We start from the raw sequence: 26,438 nt of genomic DNA on the forward strand, positions 1-26,438 counted from the left end.
ACCTTTGTTGACAAAGTAATGTCTCTGCTTTTCAATATGCTGTTTAGATTGGTCATAACTTTCCTTCCAAGGAGTAAGCGTCTTTTAATTCCATGGCTGCAATCACCATCTGCAGTGATTTTGGAGCCCAGAAAAATAAAGTCAGCCACTGTCTCCACTGTTTCCCAATCTATTTGCCATGAAGTGATGGGACCAGATGCCATGATCTTCATTTTATGAATGTTGAGCTCTAAGCCAACTTTTTCACTCTCCTCTTTCACCTTCATCAAGAGGCTCTTTAGTTCTTCATTTTCTGCGATATGGGTGGTGTCATCTGCATATCTGAGGTTATTCATATTTCTCCTGGCAATCTTGATTCCAGCCTGTGCTTCATCCAGCCCAGTGTTTCTCATGATGTACTCTGCATATAAGTTAAATAAGCAGGGTGACAATATACAGCCTTGACATACTCTTTTTCCTATTTGGAACCAGTCTGTTGTTCCATGTCCAGTTATAACTGTTGCTTCCTGACCTGCATACAGGTTTCTCAAGAGGCAGGTCAGGTGGTCTGGTATTCCCATCTCTTTCAGAATTTTCCACAGTTTATTGTGATCCACACAGTCAAAGGCTTTGGCATAGTCAATAAAGCAGAAATAGATATTTTTCTGGAACTCTCTTGCTTTTTCAATGATCCAGCAGATGTTGGCAATTTGATCTCTGCTTCCTCTGCTTTTTCTAAAACCAGCTTGAACATTTGGAAGTTCACGGTTCACCTATTGCTGAAGTCTGGCTTGGAGAATTTTAAGCATCACTTTACTAGTGTGTGAGATGAATACAATTGTGCGGTAGTCTGAGCATTCTTTGACTTTGCCTTTCTTAGGGATTGGGATGAAAACTGACCTTTTCCAGTCCTGTGGCCACTGCTGAATCTTCCAAATTTGCTGGCATATTGAGTGCAGCACTTTCACAGCATCATCTTTCAGGATTTGAAATAGCTCAACTGAAATTCCATCACCTCCACTAGCTTTGTTTGCAGTGATGCTTCCTAAGGCCCACTTGACTTCACACTCCAGGATGTCTGGCTCTAGGTGAGTGACCACACCATCGTGATTATCTGGGTCATGAAGATCTTTTTTGTACAGTTCTCCTGTGTATTCTTTCCACCTTTTCTTAATATCTTCTGCTTCTGTTAGGTCTATACCATTTCTGTCCTTTATTGAGCCCATCTTTGCATGAAACGTTCTCTTGGTATCTCTAATTTTCTTGAAGTGATCTCTAGACTTTCCCATTCTATTGTTTTCCTCTATTTCTTTGCATTGATCACTGAGGAAGGCTTTCTTATCTCTTCTTGCTATTCTTTGGAACTCTGCGTTCAAATGGGTATATCTTTCCTTTCTTCCTTTGCTTTTCTCTTCCCTTCTTTTCATAGCTATTTGTACTTTTGAACTGTGGTGTTGGAGAAGACTTTTGAGAGTCCCCTGGACTGCAAGGAGATCCAACCAGTCCTTTAAAGTCAGTCTTGGGTGTTCATTGGAAGGGTAGATGTTGAAGCTGAGACTCCAATATTTTGGCCACCTGATGCGAAGAGCTGACTCATTTGAAAAGATCCTGATGTTGGGAAAGATTGAAGGTGGGAGGTAAGGGGATGACAGAGGATGAGATGGTTAGATGGCATCACCAACTCAATGGACATGAATGGGTAATCTCCAGGAGTTGGTGATGGACAGGGAGGCCTGGCGTGCTGCGGTTCATGGGGTGGCAAAGAGTTGGACAAGACTGAGTGACTGAACTGAACTGACCTACCACCCTCTACCATATTACATTATTTACTTATTATGTTTATTGCTCTGTCTCCCTTCATCAGAATATGAGTTCCATAAAAGCAGGAATCTTGGTGTATCTTTCCACTGCTGCTGCTGCTGCTGCTGCTAAATTGCTTCAGTCGTGTCCAACTCTGTGTGACCCCTTAAATGGCAGCCCACCAGGCTCTGCCGTCCCTGGGATTCTCCAGGCAAGAATACTGGAGTGGGTTGCCATTGCCTTCTCCAATCTTTCCAGTATTATATCCCTAATATCTGAAACACTGCCTAATTCTCAACAAATATCTGCTGGATGAATTAATTCACCCATTCAATTAACTGTATTTAGAAATTTGACCACTTTATGTCTACCAATAATCAAATGTCACATTTAAAGTGAGTAGGATCAAAGTTGAAGCTTTACGAAGATATGCTGGCTCTTCCAACAGATTCCATTAAGTAGGGGATATCCTAAAGTAATAATACATTTCTAGTCTCTGAAATTAATCTGTAGTGTTACCAATAATAAAATAAAAAAGAACTATTATATCAAAATTACAAGATGATTATCACGAGGATTTACTGTATAGCACAATTATATTCAATATTTTGTAAAAATCTATTCAATGTAATAGAAACGAATATGGCGCTATACACCTGAAACTAACACAATATTGTAAATGAAATACAGTTAATAATGTTTTTCAGAAAGATGGTCAGTTACTTTTTATTCAAAGGGATGCCCAAATTGCATTAAAAATTAGTATCAAACCAACCCAGAATGTATTGACAAGAAATACTATTTATTTAGCTTCAATTAAACTGTCAATTTTTCTTGGTTATAACCTTGACATGTTCTCTTGCATAGTATTCTGAGAAACTGCCACAAAATGAGATTCCAAGAAGTGTATGTATGTGTGTGTCTTTGGTATCTTTATAAGCAGTCATGACACATTACACAAAGCTAAGCATACTGATATGTCCATTGCATGTTTAAGTATTGTATACATCTTTCAAGTGGTTTGTTTTTTCAACAGTCATAATGGATTTGTTCTTAAATATCCTCATTCTATTTCCAAGTACTTTTTGCAAACAAACATGGATAAATGGCTAGGTGAGAACAGCCCTGCAGGTGGCCACTGTGTGTGGTCAAGCATTATACATCTCTGGGAGTGCCACGTGTATCATACATGGACTATGATGCTAATGCATTACCACCACCCTTCTGAAGTCCTTTACCCATGTGTCTGTTCAGTCTAACCAGCCCAGAGTGGAACTAAACTCAATGACCTTTTCTCTCACTGCTGTTCAGTCACTCAGTCATGTCCAACTCTTTGCCACCCCATGGACAGCAGTACGCCAGGCTTCCCTGTCCTTCACCATCTCCCAGAGCTTGCTCAAACTCATGTCCATTGAGACAGAAAAAGTAATTCAAAATTACTGAGTTAATCAGTCCTAGACAATGAGATATGAACTGATTTACATTAAAATAATATCCTCAAAACATTTACCAGTAACTTAAAAAAAGAGAAGGTGTTAGAGACACAACTTTCTTAAAATGACTTTATATGACAGGACACAGTTTCCCATTCCTGAATTTTAATTTAATTGGCAGTTGGTTTTCTGGTAAAGATAGAGAATTTGATACTCATGATGATCTTATAGCACCCTCAAGTGGCAATGTTTTTCTTAGATGTGTTAGGTTTGACAGAAAAAAAAATGAAAAAAGAAAGTGGTAGAAACAAAGAATTCTGAATGAATGAAGACATATTGAACCCTTATCACAAGGGCTTGTAGTCTCAGCAGCTTATGCAACTCAATACCAGAAAAACAAACAACCCAATCAAAAAGTGACCAGAAGACTGAAATAGGCACTTCTCCAAAGAAGACATACAGATGGCTAATAAATACATGAAAAGATGCTGAACATCACTCATTATTAGAGAAATGCAAATGAAAACATGATGAGGTGTTACCTCACACTAGTTAGAACAGCCATCGTCAAAAAATCCACAAAAAACAAATACTGGAGAGCGTGTGGAGAAAAGGGAGTCCTCCTGCACCGTTGGTAGTGTCAAGGGAGTTTGCAATTTCCTTGGTTCTGTCTCATCACAACAAAAATTTGAAGCAATGGACGGACCAGCATTACAGCCCTCAGACAAAGCAATGTTAACAGCCCTCAGATGGACCAGTGTTACAACCCTCGAATGGACCAGTGTTATAGCTCCATGTTATAGCTCAGTTTTTGTTTTTGTTTTTTAATTAATTATTTTAATTGGAGGCTAATTATTTTACAATTTGTAGTGGTTTTTGCCATACATTGACATGAATCAGCCATGGGTGTACATGTGTTCCCCATCCTGAACCCCACCTCCCACCTCCTTCCCCATCCCATCCCTCAGGGTCATCCCAGTGCACCAGCCCTGAGCACCCTGTCTCATGCATCCAACCTGGACTGGCGATCTATTTCACATATGGTAATATACAGGTTTCAATGCTAGTCTCTCAAATCATCCCACCCTCACCTTCTCCCACAGAGTCCAAAAGTCTGTTCTTTACATCTGTGTCTCTTTTGCTCTCTCGCATATAGGGTCATCATTACCATCTTTCTAAATTCCATATATATGTGTTAGTATACTGTATTGCTGTTTTTCTTTCTGACTTACTTCATTCTGTATAACAGGCTCCAGTTTCATCCACCTTAGAACTGATTCAAATGCATTCTTTTTAATAGCTGAGTAACATTCCATTGTGTATATGTACCACAGCCTTCTTAGTTTTATTTAGAAAGTAAAGGAAAATACATCCTCAAGGCATGAGGGCATGCCAACCCAAAAAACGTGAAGAGAAGAGAGGCACCCCACCCCCGGCCCAATTTTGGCTCCTCTTTTTGTATGTTTTTTCTCCTCCCCCTGGACCTGTCCTATGTAAACTGGGCCAGCCAAGAGTGCTGTTTGTTTTACCTGAGGTCCTCACTCCAGTCCTGAGACCTTCCTTTGTTCTATTTTCATGGGCTTTTCCCTTCCTTGTCTTTTAGCCCCCACCATTCTAGACTCCTTTTTCCTATTCTAACTACCTAACATTAGGAATTTAAATTGATACAACCACTATGTAAGACAGTATGGAGATTCCTTTAAAAACTAGGAATAAAACTACCAAATGACCCAGGAATCCAACTACTAGGCATATACCCTGAACAAACCAAAATTGAAAAAGACACATGTACCCCAATGTTCACTGTAGCACTATTTACAGTAGCTAAGATATGGAAGCAACCTAGATATCCATCGACAGATGAATGGTTATGGTACATATATACAATGGAATATTACTCAGCCATAAAAAAGAATGAATCTGAGTCAGTTCTATGAGGTGGATGATCCTAGAGCCAATTATTATACAGAGTGAAGTAAGTCAGAAAGAGAAAAACAAATATTGTATATTAATGCATATATATATATGAAATCTAGAAAGATGATACTGATGAACCTATTGCTAGGGCAGTCAGACACAACTGCAGTGACTTAGCATGCAATGGAGATGCAGACATGAGAAAAGACTAATGGACATGGGAGGGGGGAGGAAGGAGAGGGTGGCACAAATGAATGGAGTAGCATGGAAATACATACACTACCATATGTAAAATAGATAGCCAACGGGAATTTGCTGTATAATTCGGGGAACTCAAACCAGGCTTTGTGACAACCTAAAGGAGGAGATGGGGTGAGGGTGGAAGGGAGGTTCAAGAGGGAGTGGACATATGTATACCTATGGCTTATTCATGTTGACATATGGCAGAAACCAACACAATATTGTGAAGCAATTATCCTCCAACTAAAAATAAATTAAAAAAAAAAGCTTGTAGTTTGAATTATTTCTTTAATAATGAGGATGGATTTTGGCTAACTATACTTTTCATTTAATATTCTTCACTTTTTCTTGAGTCAATTTAGGAGGACTTTGAATAGAACTCTGAATAGAACAAATCTACCCTATATGGTAAAGTGTTAGTCACTCAATCATGTCCGACTCTTTGTGACCCCCATGGACTGTAGCCCACCAGGCTCCTCTGTTCATGGAATCTTCCAGGCAAAAATACTGGAGTGGGTTGCCATTCCTTCTCCTGGGGATCTTCCTGACCCAGGGATTGAAGCCAGGTCTCCTGCATTGCAGACGGATTCTTTACTGTCTGAGCCACCAGGGAAGCCGATATGGTAACAAGTCATAATCTAAACCTCTTGTACCACATGCTTTTGAATGAAACCAAGTGTCCTCGTTATAGGAAAAAAATGTTCAAGATTATCTTTAGATGTTAAGATACTAGACCTGCTTTAAATAAAATAAGTTCGATACATATATACTTATAAATTACATCCTTAAGGAGCATAATTTCAGTCAACCGTATAAATTGTATGGCACGGTAGAAAGAGTACCAGATATACAGGAAAATAATGTGTATTCTAAAATTATTTTTTGAACAAAGTATTAATCTCTCCATATCTGTTTCTTCACCAAAAAAAAGAAAGAAAGAAAGAAAGAAAATTAGAGTAGAAACCAGAGCAGAGAGTAGTTGATGGCTTCTTTGTATATTAGTCAAAGTTCTTCTGGTTCCAAACCCTAAATTTACTCAAGTTGGCTTAGGCAATAAAAAAGAACTTTTTTAACAAACAAAAAAAAGAGAGAGAGAGAGATGCTGAAAAATTAAAGGGAGGAGTAGTAACACATCACTAGGATCTTATTCAGTTCTATTCATGCTTTTCTGATATATACATCCCAACCTTGACCCCAGATGAGGAATGGGCTTTGCTGAAATTGTTTACATCAGTTCAAGAACCAGAAAGAACCTGTCTACAAATATTTATTATAAAAGTCATAGATTAGTCTGTGTAAATTTTTTCCAAATGGTAATATACAACTTTCTGAGATCTAGACAGACCTTATCTGTGGCATACAGTTTTACCAGCAGCCACACATGTTATTTTGGGAAAATTGGGGGATCTAAGAAAAGCTACTTTGTAATATGCTGTTTCTTCCCCTACTTCATGTGGCTACCTTTTTTCAGCTAAGTTTTTGTGTTTTTTGCTAACTAAATCAAGCATTTAATCTGTGAGTTTGTGTGTGTGCACGCATTCACACAGAGACAGAGGATCTCTTTCCACCAATCTATAACTTGCCTGAAAAGACACTTAAATAATCAAAATGTCCATTATTAAAATAAAAATATCCCTAACTTCAATCTTGCAATCACCAGAAAGTATTTTGCTTTTATACATCTCTATTCCTTTAATTATATTGTTCCTCATCCTAAAATACACATACTTGCCTCCTCCTCTCCTCTCTTACCTTCATCAATTCCCACTACCTCATCCCCCAGAAACAAAAGGGGAAACTAAGCAGATGTGTAGCAGGTGTTCACAACAATAGTACTTACCATTATGCCATATTTGTTTCTTTTTGTGTTTATTCCTCTGTTGAATGGTATGCCAGAAAAGAGCCAGATGGGTTTTTTTCATATTTAAATATCCAGAGCCTAGACAGCATTTATTAAAATCTGTAAATATGTATTTATTTAGAAATGGAATTTGACATAAAAATATGCCCAGGATGAAGATACCAAATATCTAGTTGTCTGTAATGCTCTGCCCTCTCTTATCTCCCATATATTCATGTAATCACTCATAATGCTTAGTGTGGAAAAATTATTTTGAAAATATTTTTAATGGTCAAACCAACAACCAAACAAATTAAATTAAGAAATGAAAAAAAGGGTCAACTTTCTATGCCCAACTTGAAATGTCCCATATGTAGGACTAGTTTCTCCTAGAATCGAAACCAGTTTCCCCATTTTCTCTCCTCACTTCCTCCAGTCTTACTTCAAAGATCCAGTACTTGGTCCCCTTCAAAGCCAAAAGTATCCATCCCAGGAGAAAATGAAATGAAATACACTTGTAACTATAAAAGGCTCAAACCCCTGCTGTGGGAATGTTATTTGCAAAGTGAAGAACAATGTTGCCTCTGCACTTAACCATTACCATCACTACTCCATTCAAGGCACTAACCAAAGATGGAAAACCCCAGCCTGATCTTTGATTAACCCTACTTGAAATTTATTAGCATTTGATAAATGTCACTCTTGACAACACTGCTTATCCTCTAAAAGTAGCTACTTTTTCCTATTTTCATGGCCATATCACAGCAGTTTTAGACGTTCAAATTATGGGGTAGTAACTCTGACGTTGGAATTAGGAAAAGGAGTGTTGCTGTTTAGTTGCTAAGTCGTATCCAACTCTTCTGCAACCCCCAGAACTGTAACCCCCCAGGTGCCTCTGTCCATGGAATTTCCCAGGCAAGAATACTGGAGTGGGTTCTTTCATCCTTCTCCAGGAGATTTTCCCCAACCAGGGAGTGAACCCACGTGTCCTGCACTGGCAGGCAGACTTTTTACCACTGAGCCACCATGGAAGCCCAAGAAGAGTAGCCAGATCCAATAGTGATGTTACTCAAGAATGGCCTTATAAGGGGACATTCTCAGAGTACACGCACTGTCCAGCATCTGCTTCTCAGCCACTAGCTTCTCAGTCCCTCCAGAGATAATTAGATCCTTGATAACAGATCAGCTATAACTAAAATCACATACCTTATTTATCAGAATGTCCATAGTTTCTTTTTAGAAATCAGTTATCCTTTTCAGTGACAGCACCCTCTTTCCTAAAAATAGCCATTGTCTGAAGTTGTAGCTTAACACAAGTCAGTCTGTACCAATGATTAAACCTTCCTGATGTGCACCTCGTGGCTTGAAAGTTATTATCTTTTAACTTATCTTTAGTTTATCTTTACATTCTTTGTTTCATTTTCTGGAGTCTCAGTAAACTGTTAACCTATTTGCCTGGGTTTTTCCCAAAATAGTGTGGAGGCATTCACTGACTGGATCTTCTATCCAGGTAGTGAGAGGGCAAACTAAATTCCCAAATATACAAAAGCTGAAGATGTGGCAGAATAACCACTACTATTTATTTCTGTTCAAGAGGACGATACTAAACTACACGATTTAAGTAGTACAGACGTTGATATATTTTAATACAACAAAGTCACATTACTTCAATTTAAAGACAGGCCTTCTATATGAAAAAATACTTTCTCCAGCAACTCTGCCAGTGAAGATCTATTCAGTGGAAGGTTGGAATTCTAACTCTAGCCTTTTGCCAGCTGGTGATATTGAGCAATATACTGAGAGTCTCTGGACTTTCCTCAGTACAGCGGTTAGGATCAGTAAGTGTGGGGGAGGGGGTGAGAGCCTGTCATAATTATCTTCGAAAAATCACTTGAATTACACAGAAAACCTATGGGCACTAAATTTTGAGAAAACACTTAAACTAAAACAAATAAAAAGGAATGTATATATACATTTGGGGCTTCCCAGGTAGCTAGTGGGTAAAAAATCCGCCTGCCAACACAGGAGCGGGAGGTTTGATCCCTGGGTGGGGAAGATCCCTGAAGAAGGAAATTGCAACCCACTCCAGTATTCTTGCCTGGAAAATTCCATGGCCAGAGGACCGCAGAGGGCTACAGTCCCTTGGGTAGCAAAAAAAGTCCGACACGACTAAGCGACTAAACAACAAAACAAAATATGCATATGTCTAGGCATTAAAGTCATTCTGGTTTTAACTAAAATCACTAACAGTGATTTTTAGTACGGCTAGAAAACACAACTCCAGTGTTTAATAAATATTAATGTTCTTCCTTTCTTCTGCTCTACAGCCTAACAGGAAGTCTCCCAGAGCGGTCGTTTTAATGCAGTTATGCCTGAGACGTAGATATTTATCCAGCGAAACTCAAAGGTAAGAAAGTTTGTAACCCGCTCAGGGTTCTCTTCCTGACACTGGCACTTAGAGGCGCCTCGCTAAACACAAGGATGAATTATTATTTACCACAGATTAGAGCTTGGGCCATTTCAGTGTAATAACACCTCAGAAATTTTAAAACGAAAACTTGTTACACACTTCACTACCTCAGAGCGAAACCGGCCCTTAGCCCCGGAAAAGCTTGCCCCAATCCTCCCGGCTTCCGTAATCTCGCTCAATTTCGCGATACCAAAACTGCGCTCCGCAGCACCGCCGCTGGGGGGCGGTTCCAGAACACTTCCGGGAGGCCACTCTGGAGGTGTCTGCGATGTGTGCTTCCGGCGGCTTCCAGGCCGCTTCCTCAGCCTCCACGACCACGGCCTGAAGTAGTGGGCACCGAACCGGGGGCTGGCAGCCCACTGGCCTCTGGTCACGACAGTTGCTAGCCATGGACCGAGACCTCTTGCGGCAGTCACTAAATTTCCACGGCCCGTCTTTGCTCTCCCTGCTCCGGAGCGAGCAGCAGGACAACCCGCACTTCCGGAGCCTCCTGGGGTCGGTGGCCGACCCTGCCCGGGGCCCGCCGGGCCAGCAGCAGTTACCGGGCAGGTAATGGGACGGCGGCGCCGCTGCAAGACGGGAGAGGGGACGCAGCTCCGGGCTTCATTACCGCAGTCCGGCTGCTGAGCCGAGGCTGTGAGCACGTGAGGATTGCGGCGCCGGCTTCCAGGGCAGGATGGAGGAGGATACCTTCTCCCTGATGTGGGCAATGCGGGATGTGGGTTGAACTTTTAAATCTAGTACTGCCACCAGAGGCGCGGATTCTTTAGCTAAAATCCTTTGGGCTTGTGTAGATCTGGAACAGCGCGGTTGTTTTTTTACGTTTCCGCGCCCTCCATCTACAGACTGGCGTATGAGGGGATCCCTGGTTAAAACTTTTTTTCGGAGGATATGTGGCCAAGAGCTTAGGATGGTCACGATTGGGCGATTAAAGCAGAAGCTTGTACGTACTAAAAACTTTTGCAGAAAAACCAGTTTTCATAAACTTTGTTTTCTTTTTAAGAAAAGAGAGGAGAGTTGACAACATTGAAATACAAAAATTCATTTCCAAAAAAGCGGATCTGCTTTTTGCACTTTCCTGGAAATCAGATGCACCTACAACTGCTGAAGTTAGTGAAGACAATGATGGTGTGTTTAGTCTTAAAATTGTTGCGTTTTGGTTTAACAGCACTTTGATGAAGCAGAACACAGAGCTGTTGTTAGTAATTTTGTTACTTTTTTTTCAGATTATTATGCAGTCATGCCACCGTTAGAGCAATTCATGGAGATACCTAGTATGGACCAGAGAGAGCTGTTTTTTCGAGATATTGAGCGTGGTGATATAGTGATTGGAAGAATTAGTTCCATTCGGGAATTTGGGTTTTTCATGGTGTTGATTTGTCTAGGCAGTGGCATTATGAGAGATATATCCCACTTAGAAATCACAGTAAGTTATTCACTTTTTAGTTATTGTTTTTGATAAAAATGTCATCTCAGTGCAAAAATTATATCTTTTCATCCAGCTGTAATTAAGTGTACTCTGCAGACCTAGTTTTTAGAATTAAATAAGTGTTAATAGAAAAATTAAGTACTTTTTAATTTTTTAAAAAAATTATTAGCAGTAATAGAAATACAGTTTCTGCCACTGTTTCTAGTTTAGGGGTTTTGGTCCTTTGGCTGGCAGAAGTGGGGTCCTTTTTTAAATGCTCAGATATTAGTGGACCTGGTGAGATTAGTTAGTAGCCAGGGTTATTTCTTCTAGCTGAAAAGTCTTTAATTATTTAGTATTCAGCATTAGATACTTGCATGTGGGTAATTTAGAAACAAATTCCTGTCTTCCTGTCTTAAGTGTATATATTTCCAGTAATTAAGTGATTTGTACATCATACTTTGCCCAAGGTGAATAGATCTAAATTTGAAATGCAGTATGTCACTTTAATTTGAAAGGTTTGATATTATCTATTAAGGCAGATAGAGAGGGAAGAAAACCAGAAAATGCCACAAACTTGATAACACACCTAAACCTAGAAGAAGTCACATTTCATTTTCTTTGAAAGTCTCCTACTTTCTGGACAGATTTTAGTTTTATATTTAATAAGCACAAAATATCTTTTTGTTTCATCATGCATACTTATATTCAGTTTCTAAAACTAATTGCAAGTTTCATGAGAGTTTAGCTTTGACCTGAACCAGAAAACTTTTTTGTTTATGTTTGGGCACAGAAGTTTAAATTTAGACTCTAGAGTGCTAGTTGTTTTCTTAATGTTCCTGTCAAGTCTTAGCTGTTTTACTGAACTGCTAGAATAAAACAAGACACTTCTCACTGAAGAATAGAATGTCTAGTGTTTTACAGTGCTTCTCATTGCAGGCTCTATGTCCACTAAGAGACATGCCTTCAATCAGTAACCATGGGGATCCTTTATCATATTACCAAACTGGTGACATCATTCGAGGTGATCAGTTTCCTCATATTAGTAAAAAAAGTACCTGTGGTCATATTTATGTTAGTTTGCATTGCTTTGCTAATCAACTTAATTTTCTTATTTTTTAAGCTGGAATCAAGGATATTGACAGATACCATGAAAAGCTTGCAGTGTCTCTATATAGCTCATCTCTTCCACCACACCTATCTGGTGTTAAATTAGGTGTAATTAGTTCTGAAGAACTTCCTTTGTACTACAGGTAATTTTATCCACATTGTCTCAACAAGTTAATTGCAAAACAGTTTCTTGGCTAAAAAATTGCAGATTTTGCCCAACTTCTAAGAAGAAAGTAGAATTCTAATTTCTCTTATTTCAAAATATGCTAATTTTATTTTTATAACCCATAAATCATTTCAAACTTGGTAAAAGAAACCAAATCATAATTGCCACGCTTTCATGTACAAAAATGGTCTGAGTATTTAAATCTCATATAATAATGTTATTTCCATAATGAAAATGGGACACGCTGTTTAATTGTGTAAATCATCTTAATCATCTTTATATTTTGTGATTTTTTTTTTTTTTTTTTTTTTTTTTTAAGGAAAAGCATTGAACTAAATAGCAATTCTTTGGAATCCTATGAGAATATCATGCAGAGTTCTTTGGGATTTGTTAATCCAGGAGTAGTTGAATTCCTTTTAGGAAAACTAGGAATAGATGAATCTAATCCACCATCTTTAATGAGAGGCCTTCAAAGGTATAGTAAATGAGTATTGTCCTGTTAAGTGGTGAGGTCTGTGGTGCTGATGTGAGAAGCTGCATAACTGAAGAACATAGTTGATTATCCTAAGCTTGGTGGCCAGCAGTATGCCAGCGTTTGAATGAACTAGATGATCCCTTCTCCTTTTGGAGTGGAGTCTTATCAGTGATTGATGTGTGCCATGTTACCAGGTAGATGCAGAAAAAATCTATAAGATGCAGAAAATTTATAAGAATATGTATATGCTAAAGGAAAATACTTTTTTAATAGTCATTCCTGAGAGTTCAAAACTTTTGCATTATAAATGGGAACACACATTTCTTGCTTGAGATTCAGTTTTTATCTGTCAGGTAAAGTGAGATGTAGTTACCCAAAAAAATATTTACAGTTTTACTTTTATTTTCTTTAATAGCAAAAATTTCTCTGAGGATGATTTTGCTTCTGCGTTAAGGAAGAAGCAGTCTGCATCATGGGCTTTAAAATGGTATGAAGATTTTGTCATTCAACAATTGCATTATTTAACCTAACAGGTTAAGTTAAGGCAAGCATGCTTATGTCATCTTTAAGACAAAATTTGTTTATAAATGAATTTAAATGATACCTTTTTTGAGATTAGCTTTTTTATAGATATAAATGCTACTATGTTGTAAACTTTAAAGATTTACATTTTAGCCAATATTTTTTAAATTTTGTTAAAAAGGAATTAGTATATTGATACCTGGATTTCATAAATATTTGTTACAAAATTATCCAAAGACTTATGAAATTATCCAAATACTGAGAATATTGAAGACTAATAAATTTGGTTTGCTTTAAAATTTTATTTATGCTAACATTTTGTTTGGATATTCTGTGAAATATTTGTTATGTATGCTTTAAAATATATTTTTAGTGTGAAGATTGGAGTTGATTATTTTAAGGTTGGACGCCATGTGGATGCTATGAATGAATACAATAAGGCTCTGGAAATAGACAAACAAAATGTGGAAGCTTTGGTAGCTCGTGGAGCATTGTAAGTGGATCATGGGTTTTGAGGAATATTTAGAAGATAAATGTATATAAGATTTATGAATAGCTCACAAGATAAATTCCTCTAATTTTGTCTCATGTCTATAGATATGCAACAAAAGGAAGTCTGAACAAAGCAATAGAAGATTTTGAACTTGCACTGGAAAACTGTCCAACTCACAGAAATGCAAGAAAATACCTCTGCCAGACACTTGTAGAAAGAGGAGGGCAGTAAGTGTCAGATTTGTTTAATAGTAGAGATCTAATATTTAATAGCCAACTACTATAAATCTTGAACTTAAAGAAATAGCATCTTTGACTTAGCTCAGATACTCTTAGTTTCAGTTTTGATTGAAAATGCTTTTTAAATATAGTCCTTTTTACATTTTCTGGTCCTTTTTTCCTTCCTTATTACTTTCTTCATGATTGGAGATACTTTAGTGTCTTGAGTTCACTGTTGTGAGTATGTATTTTAATACATAGAAAGATAATAGGTAAATCTTATCCTTGGGCACACACCAAAAGTTTTTGTTTAATAGAGAGAAATTTCTAACTCATTTCATCATTCGAGTAATTATAATGCCAGAAATATAAATTGAGAACTCTGTAGTTCATTGTGTATAAGATTTCACTGTTGTAGTCAACTTATTGCTCTGCTTTGTCTAATAAAATCCATGAACTTAGATTAAATGAAGAGCAAAACATTAAGAACAAACCCTGTAACGTGTATTATACTGTGCTAAGATACTGGCATAGTACTTGGCATAATGACTAACAGACTAGTCTAATTTATATTTTGAAGAAATATAATACTTTTAATATAAATAATTTGGTAACAGCCTGCTTTAATAATTAAGGGCCACCATCTTTTTTGCTATCATTTTTTCTTAAATAGAATCATCCCTTTTCTGCTTCATGAATTTGCCAGATCATTACAGTTTGTACAATCATTTCAGAACTCCATACAATTGAAATTTTGCAAAGTTTGTTTTTAACTGATAAGAACTTCTACTTGGACCCAAGTGATTGGAGCAGCTTTTTTCTTTCTTACATAGCTTACATAACTGTGCTTAGTCATTCAGTTTTCTGTCCAGCTCTTTGCAACCCCATGGATTGTAGCCTGCCGGGTTTCTCTGTCCATGGGGATTCTCCAGGCAAGAATACTGGTGTGGTTGCCCTGCCCTGCTCCAGGGGATCTTCCCAACCCGGGGATCAGACCCAGGTCTCCCGCATTGCTGGCAGATTCTTTACCATCTGAGCCACCAGGGAAGCCCCTAGGTACATAGCTAGTTCCTACTTAGATGTGGTTGTCTTACTATTCACATACTTGTGATTTTTAGCTCTGTGAATGGCAACACCATCTATTCGGTCATCCAGTCCAGAAATCTTGATCGTCTTTGGCTTGTTCCTTCTTCCCCTCATCCTATCTGACACAGAAGTGATTGCATTGAAACCACTGGGTTTATTCATTTGTTTTACAGTGAATACCTTTTCCTGCTTTCTAAAAACTGAAAATATTGTGCAAAATCCTTTCATTGATCTGTGTCTAAACTTTCTAATTCTGATATTTCACAACATAGACTTGTGAGCATCATCTAATAATGATGATGATTATTCTTTCTGCAGGCTGGTTGTGATATGTGTGCCTTGGTATTTGTGATTTTAGCAGTGAATTTTCTGGGAAAATTTTTCTGTAGAAAGGAAAACTCTTCATAAACTACTAGGAGAAGCCAGCCTACATAATTCTGTGCTAAAGCTCAAGATCATACTAAATTTCAGAGGGTGTCATTTGATCGTGTGTTTTCACAAATTATATTAAAATGCCACTGCTTGACCTACAATATGGCTTTAGTTATCAGTAATGAATTCCTGTTTGTTTTTTTATTTGTTTGAGATATAGTTAACACATAGTTAACATAACTTTTATGTTAGTTTCAGGTTATGTTCAACATAGGATTGACCATTGTGTCTGGTTAACATTCATCATCACACAGTTATCATTTTTTTTTCTTGTGATGAGAACTTTTAAGATGTACTCTTTTTGCAACTTTCAGATATACAGTATGGTACTACCTATAATCACCATGCTGTATATTACATCCTCAGGACTTTATTTTATACCTGGAAGTTTATAAAATGAATCATTTTCACCCATTTTACCCACCTCCAACCCCACCTCCAGCAACCACGAGTCTATTCTCTGTGAGTTCAGTTTCTCTGATTTATGTGGTTTTATATTGTCTTTTACAACAACACTAACAAAAAAATAGCAGAAGCACAGTATTTAAGTATTGTTAAATTTGGAAAATTTTTTGCTAAACATAGTTTTTCCCTAATGAACTCACATAAGCTTCTGCCCTACATGCATATTTCAGAACTCCTAATTTTTACCAAAAAAGCTAAATTTTCTTTTTGAATTTAGGTTAGAAGAAGAAGAAAAGTTTTTAAATGCTGAAAGTTATTATAAGAAGGCTTTGGCTTTGGATGAAACTTTCAAAGATGCAGAGGATGCTTTGCAGAAGCTCCATATATATATGCAGGTGATTCTTTATTTCCTCTTAGAAATGTAATCATTTTTAAAATTAATGCCAAAACTTAACTTTCTTCTAGGGAGACTATTCTAGATCACTTAATTATGGCATTATGAAAAGTTTTTTAGATATAGCTTTTCTTAATTGGGTTTGACATTACTTCATAGTTTTGTTGAGAAAATTCCCATTGCCTATTTGGTATGCAGTTGCCCTTGTAGAATTATCCTTGTAGTGAGCTTTCCTGATGGTTACAAAATTCAGTATTATTACTGTAATTGAACTAATTATAAAAACCGTTCTGAAAAATATTTTAAACTGTCTTTTCCTGTAATACTGATGATGATGTTTTCTCATGCATTTTCTTCTGAATTGGACCATTGCTGCTGTGTCTGACATCTGGTGCTGCTCATCCCCATCCTCAAACTGGAAAATGATTTCTTATGTAACCATGAATCCAACTGGGCTGTGCTATTTTTTAAATGGTTTGTATTTGAACATGGTGATTCCCCTCTCAACTCACCATATTGGGATTTCTTCCTTTGAATTTTATTTATAAAATTTGTGTCCTGTTTCAATTTTTAATGGTTTTTATATATATATATATTTTTCATGGATTTTATTTTTTCTCTTTCTTGCACTCTGGGTCATGGATATCAATGCAATGGCTTCCCTTTTTTTTCATGGAATACCGACTGCAATATGGTCCTCAATACTGTTCTGGCTATTCAATGATTAATGCCAAACACCTGTGATTAATTTTTATATGTTAAAAATACTTTTTTAATGCTGGATATATGGTGATTTGGGTATACCACATTTGGTTTCTGGTTGGGGGGTGGGTTGGTCTTTTGAAAACTGGATTTTATATATTCTGCTATTTTTAACGTGTGGTTTTTTCCGATATCTGGGTTCTAAAAGAAATCTTTGGAATTAAGAGAAAAACAAGCTGAAAAGGAAGAAAAGCAGAAAACAAAGAAAATAGAAACAAGTGCAGAAAAGTTGCGTAAGCTCTTAAAAGCGGAGAAAAGGTAAACTATAATATTCAGTATTTTAAAACTTAAAGCAAGTACTCGTTGAACCAAAGTGCCATTTGGGAGATAAAGTAAGTAAAAAATTAAAGTGTTTCAAGTCATAATCAATGATTCTTAGCAAGTATGTGTACCATAAATTTTTCTGTAAAAGAGATAAAGCAAAATAGAATGGATGGCTAGAATTCTGCAAAAAAAAAAAAAGAAAAATTAGAATTAAAATATTATTTTAATTATCTGTATTTTAGGGAGAAATGTTTCAGAATTAGAGCAGTAGTTCTCAACTGGGTGTGGTTTCCCATGGGACATTTTTGGTTTTCTTAACTGATAGGTGCTACTGGCATCTAGTGGATAGAGGTCAGAGATGCTGCTGAACTTAAACAATGATGTAGAATTTCACCACTCCCTGCCCTCCCAGCAAAGAGTTATTTGGCCAAAAATGTTAGTAGTCCTGAGGTGGTAAAACCGTGAACTCAGTTCAGTTCAGTTCAGTCACTCAGTCGTGTCCGACTCTTTGCCACCCCATGAATCGCAGCACACCAGGCCTCCCTGTTCATCACCAACTCCTGGAGTTTACTCAAACTCACGTCTGTCGAGTTGGTGATGCCATCCTGCCATCTCATCCTCTGTCGTTCCCTTCTCCTCCTGCCCCCAATCCCTCGCAGCATCAGGGTCTTTTCCAATGAGTCAACTCTTCGCATGAGGTGGCCAAAGTAGCCAAATGTAAAACGTTAGTTCTCTAATTTATGTATTCAGATGGTCTTAAATTTTTAAGGTAATTTTAGAAATGTCACCATGTATTTCAAAAATGATGGATTTGCTTTCAGTGACAATTGTCTACACAAGTATTTTTCCAAAAGTCACAACTAATGGTAAAATTGGATATTGTAGTAAAAACTAAACTTATTGCTAATAATTCTTATATAAGCCACAAACTTTTATGAAATCATTAAAGAGAATAAAATAGAACTAAAATCTTTATGGGTAATTAAACATTTTTATACTCAACATATCTGATGAGTTAACTACATTTTTTTAGGCTAAAGAAAAAGAGAAGAAAATCAACTTCTTCTTCGAGTGTCTCTTCTGCTGATGAATCAGTTTCTTCTTCATCATCCTCTTCATCTTCTGGTCACAAAAGGCATAAGAAACATAAGAGGAACCGCTCAGAGTCTTCTCGAAGTTCTAAAAGGCATTCAGCTAAGGCATCCTCAAATCAGACAGATCAGAATAAGAAAGATGAGTGCTTCCCAGTTCCAGCTAATACATCAGCATCTTTTCTTAACCAAAAACAAGAAGTGGAAAAACTATTGGAAAAGCAGGATAGGTTACCATATCAAAAGAAACAGGTAAAAGAAAAAGATAAATGTTCTTTCTCATCATCTTCTGTTGAAATTCCGGATGATTTTGGAGGTAGGTCTGAAGATCCAAGAGATTTTTATGATAGCTATAAAACTCAGGCAGGTAGTAGCAGAACAGAAAAGCCATATAAATCAGAAAGACATTTTTCCAGTAGAAGAGATTCCTCAGATTCTTTTTATAGGAATTCAGAGGATAAGGTAAAAATGTATGGTTATAGAAGATTTGAAAAAGATACAGAAGGAAGAAAAGAGCACTATAGAAAGTGGGAGCCAGGTTCCACAAGACATGCTACCTCACCAGCAAGCTCAGACTACTCTTGGAAGTCAGGAGAAAAATATAAGAAATCCACTTACTCGGGATCACGTGATCTAAGTAGACATGAGCAAAGATATCAATTAAATAAAAATCAAGGAGAATATGAAAGAGAGGGTAATTACGTGGAGGATATTAAAACAGAGGTTCAGGGAGAGGGACTCAATAGCAAAGACCATTCAGAAGGTGGAGTTAAAAAAAATTTACCTCAAAATTTACTCAATATATTTAATCAGATAGCTGCATTTGAGAAAGAAAAAGGAAATAAGCCAAAAAACTAATATGCCAAGGGTATCCTCAACATTACACTAAAGACTTTTAATAAAATATTTGGATCTTTTAGTAATACAGTCCAGTGCAGAAATCTCTGCTCCCGTGGTTATTTTATTTGTAGACATTATGGAAGTCAATTGCTTTTTATAGTGGTTCTCAAGGTATATTTGTTTCAGTTATAGGTCCCCTTTTCATAGCTTGATTTTTTTTTTTAATGTGTGTATGTTATGTACAGTTATTTCTTATTCTGATGATTTAAACTTCTTCACCTAAAGATAACTCTCAAAGTATTGTTTCTTCATTGTACTACGGTATGTTAGAATTCCTTGGGTTCACCTTATCCTGCTGTTTGAGAAAATATTAAATTTGTGCATTGAACACTTGGATCATTTTTATCAAAAGTTATTTCATTCTGTTAAAAGCTCTTGACTTTCTAAAGAGATTATTTGAATGTTAAATACCATTTTATAATCATTATTTGTTTAAAGGTGAATTTTCTTGCATAACATTTTTAAACGGTAGACAGATATGTGTCTTGTCTAATTGACCTCTAAAGCCTGATTTAAAATGACTTATGTACCAGATGTTTAAAAGTACTTTAGGAATAAAGCCATGAAAGTTGAATAGGGGCCCATCTTGCTCATCTCTCTTTTTTTTTCTTCCCTTGCTAACAGTGTAGCCCTAAGAAATGTTTTTAAATATTGACAAGACCATACATTCCCAACAAGAATAGATCAGAGTAGGAAAGAGTCCTTTTAGCAAAAGCAGCAGTGGCAAGGGAAGCACACTCTAAATCTGGTCTTCCACTAAGGGAAGACTTCACTTCCTTTAAGTGAAGAAACTCTTAGTTTTGCAGATGTCCAGCTGAGAAGGCACTTAGTGTGTTCTTTGATAGCCTAGAGCTGGCTTGCATTTCTGCTTTTTTTCCTAGAGTCTGAACAAATGATTCAGCTGACAGAACCTGGACTTAACTCAGAATTAATTTCAGCAACTAAAGCTGAAGGAAGGAAGGAACTTGGATCATAATGATTCTTCCCAAATTATTAAAAACAGTATAGATGAGAGTAGAGATAGGTATACATAGGAGTCACAGGTGTTTAGAATCTCATAGGCTTTAGAATCTTTCCAATTCATGATGACACTGGATGGGTGGGTTGAAGGGTAGTGAGTATCCCCATCTACAAATGTCTAAGTGACAGAATGCTAGCGGAAGAAGACACTTAGTCCTTGCTCTGTCTCTCAGTTCTTGCCAGCAATAAAATACCAAAACTTAATATAACTTAACCATTCCACAAATACTGTGCTAGGCTTTGGTTGGTGACTCAATAATAGGTAAAAGCTACTGTGCAATTCGAGGGCTTCCCTGATAGCCCAGTTAGTAAAGAATCCGCCTGCAATGCAGGAGACTCCAGTTCAATTCCTGGGTAGGAAAGATCGCTGGAGAAGGGATAAGCTACCCACTACACTATTTTTGGCCTGGAGAATTCCATGGACTGTATAGTCCATGGGGTCACAAAGAGTCAGACATGACTGAGCGACTTCATTTTCACTATGCAATTCCAGTGTGTTGGGCCCTGTGCCTTTATATAAATTACCTGATTTCAATAAACTTAACATAGATAACTTTTACTGTCTCTATATTATAAATGAGAAAAAAAGCATAGAGAAGTAACTTTCCCAAGGTCACAGTACTGCTCCCTGCCTGCTTGGAATACAGTGTTTAATACTTCAACTTCCAGGTAATTTGCAAAGTAAAATAGGGCAAAGAATGAGAATTTTGGTGAACGTTCAAAGTGATGGTAAGATTAGTCAGTTTTTATATTTCACAAATCTCAATGGAATAATGTTTTACAAAAAAAAAAATATTCAGCTTTTTACCCATCTTATTCATTGGACTTGGCTGTGCCTTTTGCTGCCTGTTATAAGAAATGACAGTAAATACTCCAGTGATCCAGAGAAACAGGTTTACTACCATTACTGCCTTTCAGAAGGAATTGCAAGTGACAGTTCTAAACAATGACAGTTTTTATAAGAAATACTTTTTCTCAAGATTTGAAGAAGACAGTACTCATTTAATTATATATATTCTGATACATTTATTTGAAAACCAGTTTTATAACATAAGTCATACTTCACCCTCTATTCCAGAGTTCAAAGTGTTGGGCACATGTTATGATAAAAAATTGACAGAAATAACTAATTCTTAATCTGGTAGTCTGCCTTTACTGGAAATATACAGAATTCTTACTGCAAATCTAATTATGCCTGACTTTCTTTAAATTGTTTATTAAATCAAGGAAATCTTGAAAACATATTCTTGGTTGTATCTTGAGAGCAGAATCTTCACTATGTTTGACTTATTTCAAGATCAGAATGGCCTGCTTTCTAGAAATTTAAGCTCCACTGTTGTTGACATATAGTGGTTCTCTTTCCTGTCAGCTGTTTTCTTGGTGGAGGGAGGGGGAGAGGTAATGCTAAAAGAAGTAACTAACAGGTTTCTTCTCCCAAAGTCTAAGAAATGTTTCTTTTAATAAATAAAACCTAATTTCAGGATCATCTAGGCTAAAAGAATTTTAATAAAGTGTTATAAACTATATAGTACAGTAGATCTTTAGAGATTTCTTCCTAAAAGATTCTCTTACACTAGAAGTGAGTAGTTTCATGGCTAGCATGAAGTTCTTACATTTTTCACTGGATAAAACTTTTCTCTGGTTATTTGTATTTCTAACACTTATCTCAGTAGGCCTCTCTATCAGTATAAGGCACCCAAAAGCATAGGGTGTGGTACACTATTTTAAACTTAGGATCCCTTTGGTTTTGTGTTTACAGCTTGCTCAGGAGAGATTTAAAATGTTCATTTGTTGGTCTTCCTGCTTTTACCAGCACTGGAGGCACTGCTGGCACTGGTTGGTCTGGAAGTGCTGCCAGTTAGCGGGGAGGCTGGGAAGTTCAGCTCTAAAACTTTGATCGAAGTCTGAGAAGCAGAAGTGCTTGTACTCTTAGATGACCTAGAATAAAACCAGAATTACTGTAATGTAATTCAGAATTTTTATTTTAGTAGAGACCCCCTCATTAATCACAAAGATGCCATAATCCCACAACTACTTAAAGAGATCAAAAAAGATATAATGTTAAGAGTGCTAATAATGAGTTTTAAAAGATGACCATTAATAGTATCAGGAAATTAGTTTAAAAAGAAAAAGATGATAAACATAAGGTTTGAAATCAGTAGAAAAACAGTTCTGCAAATATATTTCTATTTAAAACATGTTTCAACTATAATTTAGAATCATTAGGTATTAAAAGTTTGCCAAAATCATTCAAAAAAAGGTAAGAGGCAAGAAAATTTGAGTGCTGGCAAGAGTGATTAAAATGATAGGTTATATAATTTGAGCCAAAAAAAAGAGAACTATTGACAGGATAAAGTGGTGGGGTCATTTGAAAAGCATAACTATCCATACAATTCTACTAAGTTTTGAAAGCATGCCTTTACGAAAGTACTAGGGTGGAATGGGTGTTTTTAACTCAGATGACCATTATATCTACTACTGTGGGCAGGAATCCCTTAGAAGAAATGGAGTATCCATCATAGTCAACAAGAGTCTGAAATGCAGTGCATGGATGCAATCTCAAAAACAACAGAATGATCTCTGTTTGTTTCCAAGGCAAACCATTCAATATCACAGTAAGCCAAGTCTATGCCCCGACCAGTAGCACTGAAGAAGCTGAAGTTGAACAGTTCTCTGAAGACCTACAAGACTTTTTAGAAGTAAGCCAAAAAAGATGTCCTTTTCATTATAGGGGACTAGAATGCAAAAGTAGGAAGTCAAGAAACACCTGGAGTAACAGGCAAATTTGGCCTTGGAGTACAGAATGAAGCAGGGTAAAGGCTAATAGAGTTCTGGCAAGAGGACACACTGGTCATAGCAAACACCCTCTTCCAATAACACAAGAGAAGACCCTACACGTGGACATCACCAGATGACCAACACTGAAATCAGACTGATTATGCAGCAAAAGATGGAGAATCTCTATACAGTCGGTAAAAACAAGACCAGGAGCAGCTCAGATCATGAACTTCCTGCCAAATTCAGACTGAAATTGAAGAAAGTGGGGAAAATCACTAAACCATTCAGGTATGACCTAAATCAAATCCCATATGATTATACAGTGGAAGTGAGAAATATATTTAAGGGACTAGATCTGATAGAGTGCCTGATGAACTACGGATGGAGGTTCATGACATTGTACAGGAGACAGGGATCAAGGCCATCCCCAAGAAAAAGAAATGCAAAAAAGCAAAATGACTCTCTGAGGAGGCCTTACAAATAGCTGTGAAAAGAAGCTAAAAGCAAAGGAAAAAAGGAAAGATAGACCCGTTTGAATGCAGAGTTCCAAAGAATAGCAAAGAGAAACAAGAAAGCCTTCCTCAGTGATCAATGCAAAGAAATAGGAAAACAATAGAATGGGAAAGTCTAGAGATCTCTTCAAGAAACTTAGAGATACCAAGGGAACATTTCATGCAAAGATGGGCTCAATAAAGGACAGAAATTATATGGACCTGACAGAAGCAGAAGATATTAAGAGGTGGCATGAATACACAAGAACTGAACAAAAAAGATCTTCATGACCCAGATAATCACGATGGTTATCACCTAGAGCCAGACATCCTGAAATGTGAAGTCAAGTGGGCCTTAGGAAGCATCACTAGGAACAAAGCTAGTGGAGGTGATGGAATTCCAGTTGAGCTATTTCAAATCCTAAAAGATGATGCTGTGAAAGTGCTGCACTCAATATGGCAACAAATTTGAAAAACTCAGCAGTGGCCACAGACTGGAAAAGGTCATTGTTCGTTCCAATCCCTAAGAAAGGCAATGCCAAAGAATGCTCAACTACCGTACAATTGCACTTATCTCACACGCTAGTAAAGTAATGCTCAAAATTCTCCAAGCCAGGCTTCAGCAATATGTGAACTGTGAACTTTCAGATGTTCAATCTGGTTTTAGAAAAGGCAGAGGAACCAGAGATCAAATTGCCAACATCTGATGGATCATCAAAAAAGCAAGAGAGTTCCAGAAAAACATCTGCTTTATTGACTATGCCAAAACCTTTGACTGTGTGGATCACAAAATACTGTGGAACTTTCTGAAAGAGATTGGAATACCAGACCACCTGCCCTGCCTCTTGAGAAACCTATATGCAGGTTAGGAAGCAATAATTAGAACTGGACATAGAACAACAGACTGGTTCCAAATAGGAAAAGGACTACGCCAAGGCTATATATTGTCCCCCTGCTCATTTAACTTAATATGCAGAGTACATGAGAAATGCTGGGCTGGAAGGAGCACAAGCTGGAGTCGTTTGCTGGGAGCAATATGAATAACCTCAGATATGCAGATGACACTACCCTTATGGAAGAAAGTGAAGAAGAACTAAAGAGCCTCTTGATGAAAATGAAAGAGGAGAGTGAAGAAGTTGGTTTAAAATTCAACATTCAGAAAACTAAGATCATGGCATCTGGTCCCATCACTTCATGGGAAATAGATGGGAAACTAGAAACAGTGGCTGACTTTATTTTGGGGGGCTCCAAAATCACTACAGATGGTGACTGCAGCCATGAAATTAAAAGATGCTTACTTGGAAGGAAAGTTATGACTAACCTAGACAACATTAAAAAGCAGAGACATTACTTTGCCAACAAAGGTCCATCTGGTCAAGGCTATGGTTTTTCCAGTAGTCATGTATGGATGTGAGAGTTGGACTATAAAGAGAGCTGAGCACTGAAGAATTGATGCTTTTGAACTATGGTGTTGGAGAAGACTCTTGAGAGTCTCTTGGACTGCAAGGAGATCCAATCAGTCCATCCTAAAGGAGATCAGTCCTGGGTGTTCATTGGAAGGACTGATGCTGAAGCTGAAACTCTTAATACTTTGGCTTACTGATGTGAAGAGCTGACTGATTTGAAAAGACCCTGATGCTGGGAGGGAGTGGGGGCAGGAGGAGAAGGGGATGACAGAGGATGAGATGGTTGGATGGCATCACCAACTCAATGGACATGAGTTTGGGTAGACTCCAGGAGTTGGTGATGGACAGGGAGGCCTGGCGTTCTGTGGTTCATTGGGTCGCAAAGAGTCGGACACGACTGAGCGACTGAACTGAACTGAACTGAGGGTGTTCAAGTGGGTGCTCACCATTTTTACATAGGAAGTGTTTTTGTTTTGTTTTACTTAAAAAATACCCTTTAGGAAATCCTTTCATGACATCTTGCTGTGGAGTAATGAAAAGTAATATGGCGCTGAATGTGCCAGATTGGGAATTTTAAGATGAGGATCGTCTTTAATATTAATAATTATTATTTTGTCAGCAAGGCACAGGAATGTTGACTAAATGTCTACCTGATAGAATTCCAGGTAAAACTAAACTGCAGAAGTAAAGAATAATTTCCTTTTTAGCAAAACAAAGCAGCATAAATAAAATTCTGACTCTTTAGATTTTACAGTGGATTTTAATCTTATAAATCTTACTCAATATGTATGTACAACTAAGTGGTCCTTTTATGGTTTAATCAACTCTCCCTACACTCAGGGATGACCATGCTATGTGTATCATCCAAAATTTCACCCTGCTTGATCCTGCTGAAATAGCTGATAGTCATAAAGCACTATATGTCAAACTGGAAATGATAACACCAGACAGAAGGGAAGAGTCTTGTGCTGCTGGCTGGTTTCTGCCTCTGACACAAACATCAGAAGGTAGGGAAAGTGGAGGAGAGTTTAGCAGTGCACTGGCAGGTCCAACAGCTATGGCATATGGAAGTGGCCGAATTTGCTTGGGATGGAAGCTATAACTGAGTGAATCAGGAGATGGTGTTTTCTCCTTCCACTTACCTTACTGATAACAGTGAAGTCTGGGAAGGAGATCTAGAACTGTGACGACTACCTTTAGTACTACTTGTAGGTAGTTCTAAACCACTCTGGAAAAACATTCAAGAGCAATCATTAGTACCACTGCATTTCAGAATATTTTTCAGTAGATTTCATTTTATGTTGAATACCATAATTTTTTCTTCATGAAATGTTTAAG

The 26,438-nt window shown here is 37.3% G+C and overlaps 2 protein-coding genes across 4 annotated transcripts in view; one reads left to right on the forward strand and one right to left on the reverse strand.

Annotated features, from left to right (window-relative positions):
* The first annotated feature begins 9,925 nt into the window (after positions 1-9,925).
* On the forward strand, positions 9,926-19,984 carry TTC14 (tetratricopeptide repeat domain 14). Of its 3 annotated transcripts, XM_061166639.1 has the most exons (12): positions 9,926-10,228; positions 10,683-10,807; positions 10,906-11,105; positions 12,027-12,111; positions 12,211-12,340; positions 12,683-12,838; positions 13,254-13,325; positions 13,734-13,853; positions 13,958-14,080; positions 16,272-16,389; positions 17,299-17,408; positions 18,448-19,984. In XM_061166639.1, exons 1-12 carry the CDS (start codon positions 10,068-10,070, stop codon positions 19,361-19,363), a joined length of 2,316 nt encoding a protein of 771 aa, XP_061022622.1. In that variant the 5' UTR covers positions 9,926-10,067; the 3' UTR covers positions 19,364-19,984. The 3 variants fall into 3 exon arrangements, 2 of the variants coding, with proteins under 2 accessions (XP_061022622.1, XP_061022623.1); XR_009696955.1 differs by lacking the exon at positions 18,448-19,984 and having other exon boundaries at positions 16,272-16,862; positions 17,299-17,361; XM_061166640.1 differs by lacking the exon at positions 12,683-12,838.
* A 1,485-nt stretch (positions 19,985-21,469) lies between these two features.
* The window catches only part of CCDC39 (coiled-coil domain containing 39), a 61,541-nt gene continuing 56,572 nt past the window's right edge, over positions 21,470-26,438 (reverse strand). The window contains exons 19-20 of the mRNA XM_061166638.1: positions 26,243-26,328; positions 21,470-22,363 (exon numbers count right to left, since the gene is read on the reverse strand). Of these exons, the coding sequence (XP_061022621.1) occupies positions 22,210-22,363; positions 26,243-26,328 (240 nt within the window). The 3' untranslated portion in view covers positions 21,470-22,209. The remainder of the gene's footprint in view (positions 22,364-26,242; positions 26,329-26,438) is intronic.

This window comes from Dama dama, chromosome 19 (assembly GCF_033118175.1).
Source record: "Dama dama isolate Ldn47 chromosome 19, ASM3311817v1, whole genome shotgun sequence".
NCBI lineage: Eukaryota > Metazoa > Chordata > Mammalia > Artiodactyla > Cervidae > Dama > Dama dama.